Below are 13,502 nucleotides of genomic sequence, written 5' to 3' on the forward strand. Positions count from 1 at the left end.
TGACGGCATCACAAGCGAATACACACTACCAGGAGCTGCAGTCTCGACCGGACTCAACACGACTAGACAACGAAAACTGCCATTGGATAGGGCACTAGCCAGCCACTGCGCGGTACTACCTTCTCCTTTACTGACCCTTCCCCGCTGATCGTGGTCCAAGCCTCTCCCAACATATCGTGTCCTCTCCCCTGGAGTTCTGAGAGACATTCTCTCTCGAGTCAGAGTGGATTGTCAACAGCGTAGGGAGAGGAGGGTTGCGTCTGAGTCGTACTGACTAGCCCGCCAACCGTCCGTCAACGGATAATTTGTTCATGGCTAAATGAATAGGCCCACCTAGTTATTTTCTAGCCCCGGTTGGGAGTCGTTTATAGCTAGCTCAAAACAAAATTTCGCATCACAACGGTAATACACGATTGTACGCTGCTCCTTCTGCTTTCTAGGTATCAATTCTGATTTAGAAATGATGGGATAAAGTGTAGAGCAGCCCCAACGATTTCGCTGTCATTACCTAACCATCGTCGAGTAATAACCTTCGAATAGGTTATTAGATGTCTTTAGTATAAGTTTTGTAACGTTTTAAAGACAACATAGCACGAGTCAACCTACTAGGCTTTTCTCTGCGCTTGACGCTGTGAGAAAACAGACTCCGAAATTCAAAACAATTCCTGAAAATAAAGGCTATGCTTTCCGTGTGCAAAGTTTTTTGATGCGACTCTGAGGCGGGTACTACTATGTTCTGATATTTTTCTCCCTTTTCTTATTATCTAATTGTTCTCTATATGGTGTCCGTGTGAAAATGTAACGTGGTTATAGAGAGATATCTTTAATGCTCTTCCCACCTGTGTATTTGGTGCTATGTATGTGATTAGACTGAACGTAATTGCTTCCTGACTGGATAAATTGTGAAGCAAATGTATTCTTGCATCGTGTAAGTGCCGTGGCTGCGTAGCAATGTTTTTGGCAAGGACCAAATATGATGAGCCTTGAGGACTACGGATACTCCTTAGTGATGCTGTGCGATTTTGACGGTATTGGATATTATTGAGGATAGTACCAAGAACAAGTGCGTGATGATGTGATGATGGTAAGTGGATTGTGGATAATGCTGTCTTGCCGTTAAGAACGACAGGGAGAATTACAGCTGCACCACAGACGGACAATATCTTCCGGTAGCATGGGGTACCAAAATGGTGCTGAAGATTGCAGCGCCAGGAATAGAACAAGCGAGAGTCTTAAACAACGCTAATAGGAATCAATGCCGAAAGCGGCAGTGTATGAGTTAGGCCGACGGTGAGGAGACATTTCGAACAACTGGGGAGTGTATCTGAGCACCGGGATCATATAATAAACGTCTTTAGCATGTGGATAACAACGAACACCTTTCAGCAGTTGGTTTATCTGCCGGTGTTGTGGCGACAGCTATTGTTGATTTTTCTGTGCCTGGGACAGTTACTAGCCCCAGTATGGGCTGGACTCCGTACAAAAGGTAAATATTATCGACTACCGTTTTGAGAATAGTTCATGTTCAACCTACAGAGGACTTGAGTTGGAAATGTACGTCTTATATATCCGTGGACGTTAGCGGGGCGATCGGCGATGTATTAGTGCGGGAAAAGAAACAGTAATGGACATAAATGTACGAGTGGACAAAAAGTTCTTCGGCTGAAGCCGTTTTTCCTTGATCTGTTATCGATTAGAACAATTTTAGCTTGACGGCATCCAAATAGGGACGTTTTATTCGACGTAAATAAACAATTTCTTACTGTTGGTTTTTCGATTACATATTGTGTAGCAACGGGTAAAGCTACTTTGGACAGCCTAGGCACTTTCGATATGCGGTTCTTTACACCTACATAAGTCACGTCTTTTTAGTTTTAAAATCAGCTCTATCATTTGTTGTAAATGTTGTAATTGTAAATGTTTTGATGCTGAGATAGCTCGATGGAAACCTGCGATCTCATATACCAATGGACTATATAAAACCCATTTAGCACAAAAAATTGATATCTGGGCACAAATCGTACGTATACTTCTAACTAGAAGAACAGTATACGCTATCAAAGATTCTCTAGCTACTTAACAATATCGAGATGGGCATGATGCTTAAGTGAATCTGCTGAGTTTTTTATCTGACTGACTTGATACCCGTATTTAAAATATACCGAATGGAATTAGATTACCGAAGGTTTCATGTCACATATGACGGCAATCGCGGAAGTTTCAAGATAAACTATCATGACAAAACACAATTGAGAAATAAAGGATACTTTTTGACAGTTTATTTTACTCGCTAATGGCGTATCTGCTTTTTCCGGTACCTGAATTCGTTCATTATGTACCGAGACATACACTGCATGTTCCCATTGACATCAATCGAGTTGTTGGCGCATCATATTTGGCTTTTCGGCGAGTAGAAAGGTCTTAGATTAAATCGCGCGTTCCGTCCGCAATGACGACAGCAGGGGCAGGGTCAGGCCAGACGAAGTTGCCGCCGAGTCCTTTGAGATATCCTGCCACCTGAAGCGCGCTGAAGCGTGCCACGTACGGCAAACGTATGCCTTCGTCTGTCCCTAACTATTAGCTACCATACGGAAAGCCACGATATAGAAAGCGGCTGGTCAACTTCTACAACGTCGTCGTCCATCAATAGATTGTTAATCATGGGGTCATCATTGGCGTGGAATCGGCCGTCGAACCTCGCTGACGGGTCCCTGTGAGTATGTTTATGGGCTTGTGGGGCCATCCACTTGCTATTCTCGGTGATGTAAATTAGATATAGCACTGGGTTTTTTTCACCGTTAGCTGGGTTGTTCGTTTCTGATTGGGCGGCGACAGAACTTGCGCCCCACAAACAGATATTTATACTTCCTTGTTTCCAAATTTGTGACTTTTGACGCACAGAGTTGCGTGCACTTGAACGATAGATCATAAAACCAGAAAATGTTACGGTCATAAATCGCTGTTAACAATATGTTGTATACCATGTTTAATAAATATCGTAGCTAAGCCAAAAGCTTCAACATGGCAAGTGGAAGCAGTATACTATGAAACAGATCAATATACTTACATAAATGTTTTAACAATTTCGGAATCCTGTAACAGCAGTTACTAGAGCCTTCCTGCCTGTGTACAAATACGACCTAAAGTATCGGAACGGTCACCCGAACAATTGCGCGAACTTATGAGACAGCTGCCCGCAATTGTCCTGTGCCTCGTTTATAAAAGCAGAAGAACATAGTAAAGCTTTCGTAAAGCAACAGCGCTTTAGAAGTTGTGCGAAATCACCCAAGCGATCATTTTCTCATGTGAATTCCACACGGCAAGATTGTGAAACCTTGACTCTTCTTAGCCATTATATTACAGATTAGGTCGTCCCTTCCGTCCTTTCCAGTCAACTATCTTCCACATGTTCCACTTATTCTGAGGTAAACAGCCTAAACGAAGCAGTAACAAAGTGCAGATGTCGGTTTCAGCTATAGTTTCTTTTATTCTATGTCAAGGGATTTGCAATATGTGTACAGCGGATTCTACTCCGTCAGGCAGACAATCGGCTCACACGGTCGATATGGCATCTACCTGACCTGGTGCAATGTTTTTGTATTGTGTAAGGGGCAGCGCTAGGCGGTGAGGAAGGTATATGTTTATATAAAACATGTCTTTCGACTCCAATATTACTGGTTCCCTGCTACAAAAGGGTTTCTCTATACTCAATCGTATTACCGTTTTTATTTGGCCGCTTACACTACACGGAGCGCTAAACAGATATGATTGTAGGACTGTGCAATGATTTTTTTTTCTGATCTTTTTTGCACAGTTGCTTTGGAGGTCGTCCACGGTAGACAAGGCGATCAAATGAGGGTTCGACGCGTGGCCAATATGTATCCATAGCATTGCCGCATCGTGTCTAGTGAATATACAAATATGTATGCACATTAGAAAAGAAGAAGCGATGGGGGGAATACTCAACACTATATCCATCTATTTGTCTGTTGTAATGCGATATAGGAACCAGTAGCAGAAGCACTATACTTATCTCTGACGACGTGCCGATGAGGGGCAGCGTGTGAAATATGCACGCGGGTGCATCACGCCCATAGATGATATCTGAAACGTTCTCATCGTTTACGCGAATTAGCCGATCATCTCTTGCAACTGTGGACTATATACGCCATGTCTGTTTGTTCGCATGTACGCTCTTTAATCCTGTGAGGACACGTATAGAACTAGGTATATCGAACACACGCGCGTACCAGAACAGCCCGTAATCATCATCTATACTGAGCAGCGCCTATAGATGCTTCTCGTTGACGTACACACGTTCGTCAGTAGGAACGCAACAATAAAGAAAATTACGTCCATGTATTAAAATTTTTATATTTTAATAGAGCTGTATCTTTATTCTTAAGTGGTATAGTTATACTTTACTATTAAATAGATTGCTTGATAAGTTGTAGTGCTATGTAAGTTTTTGATGACCTGGATAGCTAACAAACATACTAACGAAACGAGACGCTCATTGATTCAAGCCCCGCCAAGTAAACGACATATGTGATTAGCCGTATAGTATTTTTCCTGTGCATTATATAGACAAAGATAAATTCCGTAATAGAATGCTTAATATCGTGACTGTTTCTGTTAATTTTTATTCCACAGTTAATTGGAAAAAGCTCAATCAACTCTATTGATTTATGCTTATATATCATACATTATTAGCAAATCATTCAGAGAGAGAGAGAGAGAGAGAGAGAGAGAGAGAGAGAGAGAGAGAGAGAGAGAGAGAGAGAGAGAGAGAGAGAGGCCAATTATTTCGAAAACGATTCTCGCGATTTTCGATGCTCTGCTGAATTTGGCGCACTTTGATGTTTTAGAAGAGAAACTTATTAGTGGATTATATTGACACCTTTTTTCCTTGCAACTGAAAGCTAGGTTAATTGAAGCGGTTCTTCTATCTCATCCTTTGCTAGTACTGATGGCCCGGTTGGGTTTGGGCAAATCCTTGGAGCAAGCGGAGCAGAAAGAGCCGACGAGTGTCAGAGTAGAGGAGAGTAAATAATCGAGGGCCGATTGTCAGGGTCTGGGTTGGACTGACGTTGTTACCGTAGCCGGCCGACGACTTGTCTTTTTTTTCGTCTCGTTTCTGATTCGCTCGCTTTCGTGAGCATCGAGCGAGACAGAGTCACTCTCTTTCTTTCGCTTGTTTCTAAATCCTATCCAGTTAGCGCTGCTCGGGCTTTTGTCTTCGAAAGGGCCGCCGACGACAGAAGAACGGACGGAGGTGTGGGAATAAAGGCTGCTAAGCTAAAGAAAACAGGCGACATATAAAACGTACCAACAAGAGCTATGTCTCAACTGTGCTTATGTTGTGTTCCCCCTGCGCTCCTGCTTTCTTGTTCACAATTGACCATGCCACCAATCACTCGTTTGTCCCTTCTTGCCAAGTTATTCCCCCGAAGTTATTCGTGTGTTTCCCGCTCTTTAAATCAGCTTCTGGCTGTCTGAAGCCGTCGTCTCAATGAATGCCTAGACAAGCTGAGTAGACGCCGGTGGCTTCAGCGACACCGCTCGGGTCGAAACTGGAGAGAAGATGCCGGCTGAGGGTTAAGCGACCAGTAGCAATAAGGAAGACGGTCCCGGGCGGGTTGGGTTCGTGGCTCTAATTTTCATAAGCTTCCTACTCGGCTTTTCTAGCCCTGCCGGCAGCAACCGTCATCTTTTTCTTTGTCTTTTGCGCTTCCCAGGCGACCACGTCCACCAGACAAGAAGACAAAGGAGCACGCGGGCTCGGCTAGCGACTCCGCTATCCGTCCACGGCTAACTCTCGTGAAGGATTAACGGAACAACGCCACCGCACCCTGTCGTAGCGTGGACCAGCCAAGAGGGCTTTAAGAACAAAGCTAAGACAATGAATAACGGCGGACGAAGGCAACGAACAAGCAGAAAGACGACCACTTGACGTTCTACATTTAAATGCGCCTGCGAGCATAATGAAGCTGAGCTTTTCGTTAGAAAGATCAATCGTTTGGCTGTTCCACTAAAATCAAATACTTCGACTTCTACGACAAAAGCGTCATTAGCAGTCCTCACAACCTGACTATTTATAATTGCCACTGGTCCTAGTTTTACAACATGGCTTTGGGCGGCTCATTACTAATGTAAAACGAAGTGTACGACACACCAGGTTTCGTACCAAGACCGTCCCATATAGAACTCGTTAAGCTTAGTGGGCAAACACATTGTGAAGACAACATCACGTGAATTCAAGTTATTTGCAAGTATCCAGTAAATCAGCTAGCGAACTTCCGTACAAAACTAAAATCTATGACCAAATCAAAAATGCAATGGATCAAAAAATGGTAGTAGAAGAAATTGTGCCAGTATCATCGTTTAATGGAAACTTCAAGTTTGAATCGTTCGGCAATTAATAAGAAAATTTCTTCTTAATACTGAGATTTTGGTGTACGTAATTCATAGCAAACGATTTGATCAGACAGTGGTAATTTAACATTGTTGCAACACGAACTCCTTTCAGCTCAGTGTTTACTATGTATATAGCGGATGAGCAAATGTCATGTCCTGGCAGCAATGTTGGCCGCGTCGTTTGTCCTTTCTCGTTAATCAACGAAGCTTAACTTGGTAATTAAATGTTACACCAGCTATTCGCTTGTTTGGGCGAATATCTGCGTGTATCTTTAAATTTTGCATTTGTTCTATTACCTGTCGTAGTTCAGCATTTAGATTTATTTCTAGTGTCTGTCTCGCATCTCATTTTGTCGACAAAGTTCAGCTCGTCCACGTACCTCGTTCGTTGATGGTACTCAGTGGCAATGTTGCCACTATGTTATGACGTATCAATCAACAGCGAGCCCCTTCGATTATTCATGTTGGTTGGTTGCGATGTACGGCAATAGATGGCGACACGAGGCTGTCCTACTGTTTTCAAGCTCGCTTCGAATGAGTGCTATACAGAGATGCGAATATAGTTATATCAGTAAAGCTGACACATATAATGGCCTACATCATAACAGCGTGATCGCGTCGTGGCCTCAAACGAGTGAAGAAAAGGAACGACAGACGTTACTGTCGACAGGAAATCCACTAGAAAAGCATGTGAAAATTATCTTGCCATAATAAAATATAACTATTTATTTACGGTGAACTCGTCTATGCAGTGTGGTAATTGTCCCTTGCTCATTTGTTCTAAACGTATATTTCAGCTAAGTTTTTTTTGTTTCACAAGTTTTAATACCTATACGTCAATTTGCAGGATAAATGTAAGGATGGATCCTAAATTTATAGCAAGTGCAAAGAATATCCAACAAAGGGGCGTGCCTATACGAGCACAAAACATATATGACCATACAAAATCTGGAATGATGCTAGCAATACACAAAGCCCTTCAAATGCCTACTCTCACTTCCAGTATCGGAGCGGTGGGCTGTGAATGTGCTAAGGGGCAGCTGAGGGCCCACAAATAAATGGGATTCACCCTTCCCATCGTATCGTACTTATGGTGACGGGACAAGTATCTACTAGTATACATAAAGCCACTACCAAAGCTGCGAATAGCTTATTTAGCCGCGGCTAGAGCTCGCCACTGGAGTAGAATATAAAAATGACGAGTGGATGAAGCCGGACGGCAAACGAATGGACAAAATCCCGCCGAGAGGGAAACCATGGGCATCCATCGTCCCCTAGCTGTATAGTCATCTCTTTTCACAGCAGACGCGGCACATTTCTCCGCTGTGTAGCAGCTACACTTCTGAGAGGCTACGGACTACTTGGCCTGATGCGTTTGGCCTCTGAGAACGTCCCGTTTTTATAGGCCGACGAACACTCAGTAGTAAATATAGCACTGTATAGTACCGATCTTGCGATGAATTATTGCCCTTCTTTGAGCATTTGTCATCTGGAAATTTACGCTGGATATGAACGGATAATGATTATCGGCTGGCCGCTGTGCCACATTAGTGTTGCTACCAATCGTATGTATTCCATAGCTCCATCTACATTCGCACGTTCTAGTTCTTGTCGTTTTCTACAAATCGATGTGTACAAACTGGCCGATGTAAAGAAAACGATGCGTGTAACATATGGCCTCGTTAGACAGCCGTTGGAGAGCCTTAGACGACCAAAACGGCTTGTGTTGTTTGCTTCTTTAATTAAGCCCCCTATCTACTTAATCTTAGAAACTGTATCAGCTACATAGTGTTAAACATGAAATAAACAGTAACAAACATTCGTTCCGTATAACATTACAACAAGGTGTTTACGTTTAATGAATATTGTACAGACGACGCATGGGCAAAGGATCATGACAACCGTGTCTAACATTATATAACGCTGCGCTGTGTTTTCCACAATTGTTAGCCTCAGCCACAAAATCAGCTAAATTATCTGTTTCTTTTTTCTTTTTTTTTTTTACCTACTTTCTGCTTTGGATCCGCTTAATTACTTCATAAGCGATCAACAATAACCAAATCACATTGTAATAACAGCCGATCGGGCCCTTATGTGGCGCTCAGTCTATATATATATATATATATATATATATATATATATATATAGCATTGTACAATTCGGATTTTTCCAAATGTTCCCTTCACTCTATTCGACATCCTATCGATAGCTGTATAATCAACAAACGCGGACCCCTTATTGTAAAACCGGGCAGGCGTGCTGGCAACACAGTAGCGGGAAAATGTATATTAGGATATATTTATAGTCTACTACCGAACTACTGATGTGTTAGCTACTGCATTTTATTTTAGTGTGTCGCTGATGCTGCTGCTGAGAGCCCACTGTCCTAGAAACCTTCGCCCCTCCCGATTTGAATTAGCCATTCATGCTCAATACACTATTAATGTAACCGATCAGATAACGTTAGCAATAAAAGAGAAGAGGAAAACACCAGGCCTTCTTCGTCACACAGTGCCTAGGCTTCAATTTGAAAAGCGTTAACGTTGACTATGATGCTTGTTGGATGAAGATCGATAGCGGTACTGGAGAATGTATTGTAGAAGGAGGTGTAGAAACAGGAAACATCGGCAGAAATAGAGTGTGCAACTGTGTGTTCTAAACTCTATTAATAACGGCTTGACGCAAAGCTTAAGGGCAGTGCCACAGTTGAAAACCTGAAGCATCTATTTAGCAATAGTTTTAGAGCCGCACTGAGTAGTTACGAATAAAAAGCGTAATAGCAAAGCAACAGATGCTAGCTCTTGTTAACCCAGAAGGACGTCTATCTTACAAATAATTGAATGCAACGGAGAATGCCAAAGAAGAAATAAACGACTCTAAAATTCTATGGAATTTTTCTAATTGTCGTCTAATAGAGCAGTTTATCTACCCACAAAACACCACCGAAAAAATTGGCAAACAGAAGTATGAACTATCTGAAATTATCTAAACGAGTTGTCCTCATTGTTACATTTACAGACACTGCAGGATACAATGGGGCCTCTCCTCTGAACCAGTTTTTAGGGTTGCTCGGTACATGTCGAACGGTATTGCTTGCAAAGAGGGTGGTACCATTTTTTAATATGGAACCATTCTCAAGGCGTTACTTCTTTCGTTAGCGCTTTTTACACTGAGCTAAGCACGTATATGCCCGTCTGTCCCGTTCCAATGCTTCGACGACTCGTCTGCCCTGAATCGGGTTAACGAGTTTCGAGCTCCCAGCGCAGCAGTGCTTTCTCGTGGCCCGCCTCCCTTGTTGGGCCTTCTTACGGCAGAGCTGATTCACTAGATCGTTTCTTTATGCAAATTTATCGCTAGTTGGCTGCTCTTCGAGTGGAGATTCATTTCCGAAACCCGGCTGCCGCCAAACATTTGCCGTGTTCGCTGATCGACACCAGCACCTTGCATTCGATGCACCTGTGCTCTAACTTGTATTAGTTTTGTCAGTATGACATTTTGTCTGGAACTTGAGCTTGAGGCGTTCTCCGTGAGGAAGCCGTCTTTGGAAAAGCTATTTTCAAAGCGTACAAATTCATTGTGTGCGCATGCGTTTGTCATTTATAGATCCACAAATGTTTGTTAGCCTTAGTTACTAGCAATTAGTGGTTGTGTCTCAGACACAATAGCAATCCAATGAAATAAGATGAACTCTTTATTTGTTTAGTTAGTTAAATACTCAGCCGTTTAGGCTAACACCAAATACGCGAACAAGTAAAACAGTTTTTAGGCTCAAGGTTCCTTTTTCGGGAACTTTACCCTTGGATGCTCTCTTCGACATCCTGGTGATGCTGCGAGACTTCGAATTGGGCCTTGGAGATCCGAGAGATAGTAGCAAAAAGCCCTACGGCAGTTTCTAACTGGACCTAAAGTAGAACATTGCAGTCAGATAGCAGTGTGTACATTGCCCTCGCTTGATGTATGCATGACTATGTTTGTGTGCATGCATTGTGGCTGTGGTGATGGCGGCAACGGCTGGTAGCTCAAAATTAAATATCGATTTTCACTTAGTTGACGATGCCGTAGCACTAGCCGAATAGGGGCAGAGGAGAAGAGAGGTTCGCGTGAGGCAATGGATGGAACTGGGACATGACTGCGCGACAGGATCACCAGCGCAGGCCATAGTGGGGTAACTTTGTGAAATGCGGCAAGTACAGTTGAGCCCGGCCAGTGTGCCTCCACGCACCACTCTGCCGGTAGTCAGTTGGTACTCGATTGTTGTCACGAGTTGAAGCAACGGCTGGGATGTTCTTAGTTGATCGAGGGCCTCTGCGTTTTGCGCCCAGTACAAACTCTCGATCCATGGCCAGTGCACAGCCGTCAGAGGCAGGTATACGAAGCTATTTATCTTTTCGATGACAATGACGACGATATAAGCGAGAGTGCTTAACGCTGGTTTCTACGATAGGCCTTCCCGAAACCGGACGTCGTTCGGCTTCAACTGTGCGTCAATACCAGCTACGCTTGCGCATTTTCAGTCGTCGAATGGTTCCGTGGATACCTACAAGAGAATGTTAAACAGACTGCAATTTCAGAATATTCTTTGTAGAAAAAGCTGTTCATTGGAAGCAGAAATCTAGACATACTGACCGCGACGATGACAGGCAGGATCCGTCGGCATATATTTTTTCTATTTATGTCACAAGTCACAATTAGCAGTCACACAGTATCGATGCGACAATAGTAGCAGAAGAAAGACCCCGCTCACGTACACATGTCAGTTTCAAACCACAAGCAGTGCTTCGAATGCCTTCTCCCCACGTCTCTTTTCTACTCGCGTTTCTTCTGGGTACATCTAGTTGTTCCGCCGCTCGAGGTCCCCATATTCCTTTACAGTGTCCATAAGCAAATCAAAAGCGAACGAACGAACGAACGTATCGCTCTTCAGGACGGCGTATAATAAACAAAAGATACCGCTGCCTGCATTCGCATCCACTTCTATGCAACGTCTTCCTGAAAAGCTCATGCCAATAATTGTCGTAACGAACTTCGCGAATGTAACTCTTTTTTGGTTTTCGAACTTTGCCTTTGCCCTCTAGTGTGAGTAATCATCGGCAGATTTATAACTTCATAGAACAGAATAGAAAGGCAATAAGGTGGGGTGAAGGGCAACTACAAGTAGGTAATGCTAATATTTTTACTATAAGAAAGGTATTCGTGCCTAATAGTGCTGATGATGATAGACTCGTATCCTGCTGTCATCACAGTTTCAATCGTTTAGTACATGCGATTGCTTCCGTTTATTTAGTTAGCATGGATCAGCAAGGCCAGCCGATTGTCAATGCTCACTGTTTGGCTTATCAGTCAACAGCATCGTGATCTTCCGACTGCTTGGGGCTAATGGCAGTGGGTATACCCATCCGTTCGCTCTGATAACCATGAACAAGGCTGCCGAATCTATCAGGTCAAACCCTTGCTAACTATAATATACTAATAACTTCAACTATACGTGTATTCATATGCGTCTATAGACCAAATCCAGTAGCGTGTGCCTTTCTGTATTTAGAGTATGTCTTAGGCAATTTAAACTGCAATGTCTTTTTCACTACGATCAAATCATTAGCTGCATGATAAAAGCTGTCCTGCTAAATGTCTCGCTGTGTATTTTGAATGGGTTCGCCACCATTAGCCATTTTCTAGCAACTTTCTTGGCGGTTCGTCCAGTCCTGCCAAAACATATATAAGACAAAGGTAAAAGCGACTAAGCATCGGGAGGTAATCGTCCTAAGTTCAGTATCGAAAGTTCAGTTTCTGAGGCTAGGGCGTAACCGCTTCTCTACAGAATGTGTGTGACACCACCAGTTCGCTTCATTCGCTATCAGCGTTGTGAATATAGTTTGCATTCCGTGTCCAAACACTCTTTAAGCCAGCTCTGACTTTATCTCGGATTATCGCCAGAACGATGACACAGTTTTAAGCGATATTTATACTATTCCATCGGCGGTATCGTTTCTTGTACGTTCTCTCACGAATATTTTCCGTACTGCCTCAACGATTACACGTAACGGACGAACGAATTGATCCGATGGCTCGCATTCCACGCTAGCGTCTGCTTGTTTGCATTTGAATCGGTGTATCCATCTGAAGTAAAAAGGCTGTACTGCCATGAAGCAGTCCGATACACCGAACGGATGCTTCTACTCGCTAGTCTGATATAGGATTGGCGTTATGTGCGACTATACGTTTCCACCTTCTGTCGGTCTGACTTTTTCCGACTTCGACTATATATATACTAAGCGAAAATACGATGAATTAGGTATCTATGCGCATATAAATAATGATATTCACATATGTACTCATATACACTCGTGCGCTAATTTATTAAAATATATTGAATAACGAAGGGGGGCGTGAAGTCGGTCGAAGGGCGCTTACTTGTTTCGTTGGGTGGATATGAATGAATCTTTAACCGCCTGGGGCTGTGTGCTTATATTCATCTCTTAATCTGCGAAGAAGTTATATGGTGTGCTGAAGCCACATGTGCCGAAATTGGCGGAGGTGATGGTTGTAACGGACATACTAACTCTCAGCGTTAAGCAATTCGATGGAGGGGTAAATGGAAGGTAGCGAGAGCAAGAGCAAGAGCAAGAGCTCCGACTGTTGGTCTGGGCTAGTAGATACTGGTGGGTAGATAATACAGGGCAAGCTTCGGTTGGTCAATTGGTCGAAGGTTTGAGACGGTAAGCGCCGTCTGCTTCGGGTATTTTCTCTGCCGTTCCTATGGACCACAGCACCAATGACCGTGCGGGACCAGCCCACGGGCAGGGAGGAATGATAACGCGAGAGAAAGAAGCAGCATCAGTAGCTATTATGAAGGGCGACCACCTCACTGCCATATCTAACGTCTAACATCACCTTCACCAACCACGTTCACCATGATGTGCCGAGTCATTCGTTTGCTACTCCCACCGCTGATGTTGTTACATTAGGGGGCAACTGTTATCCTACGAGCGTGGGCCGGTGTCTTTTGATAGGAACTAGCTGACGACGACATCTTTTCTGTGTCTGTGTCTCTGTGTATGTGTATCCGCATCTGCACGGGTCTGTGT

General features: G+C 43.4%; 1 protein-coding gene across 4 annotated transcripts in view; it reads left to right on the forward strand.

Moving 5' to 3' along the window:
• Positions 1 to 234: 234 nt before the first annotated feature.
• The window catches only part of LOC111244813 (protein sax-3-like), an 87,005-nt gene continuing 73,737 nt past the window's right edge, over positions 235 to 13,502 (forward strand). For 3 of the 4 annotated variants that reach the window (XR_002671070.2, XM_086979852.1, XM_022792258.2), the window contains exon 1: positions 235 to 1,486. Coding sequence is in view for 3 of the 4 variants with exons in the window: in XM_086979852.1 (XP_086835978.1) it covers positions 1,360 to 1,486 (127 nt within the window). In the remaining variant the exon portion in view is untranslated. The remainder of the gene's footprint in view (positions 1,487 to 13,502) is intronic. The other variant, XM_086979850.1, reaches the window with a different exon arrangement.

Source organism: Varroa destructor, unplaced genomic scaffold (assembly GCF_002443255.2).
Source record: "Varroa destructor unplaced genomic scaffold, Vdes_3.0 BEIS01000002.1, whole genome shotgun sequence".
NCBI lineage: Eukaryota > Metazoa > Arthropoda > Arachnida > Mesostigmata > Varroidae > Varroa > Varroa destructor.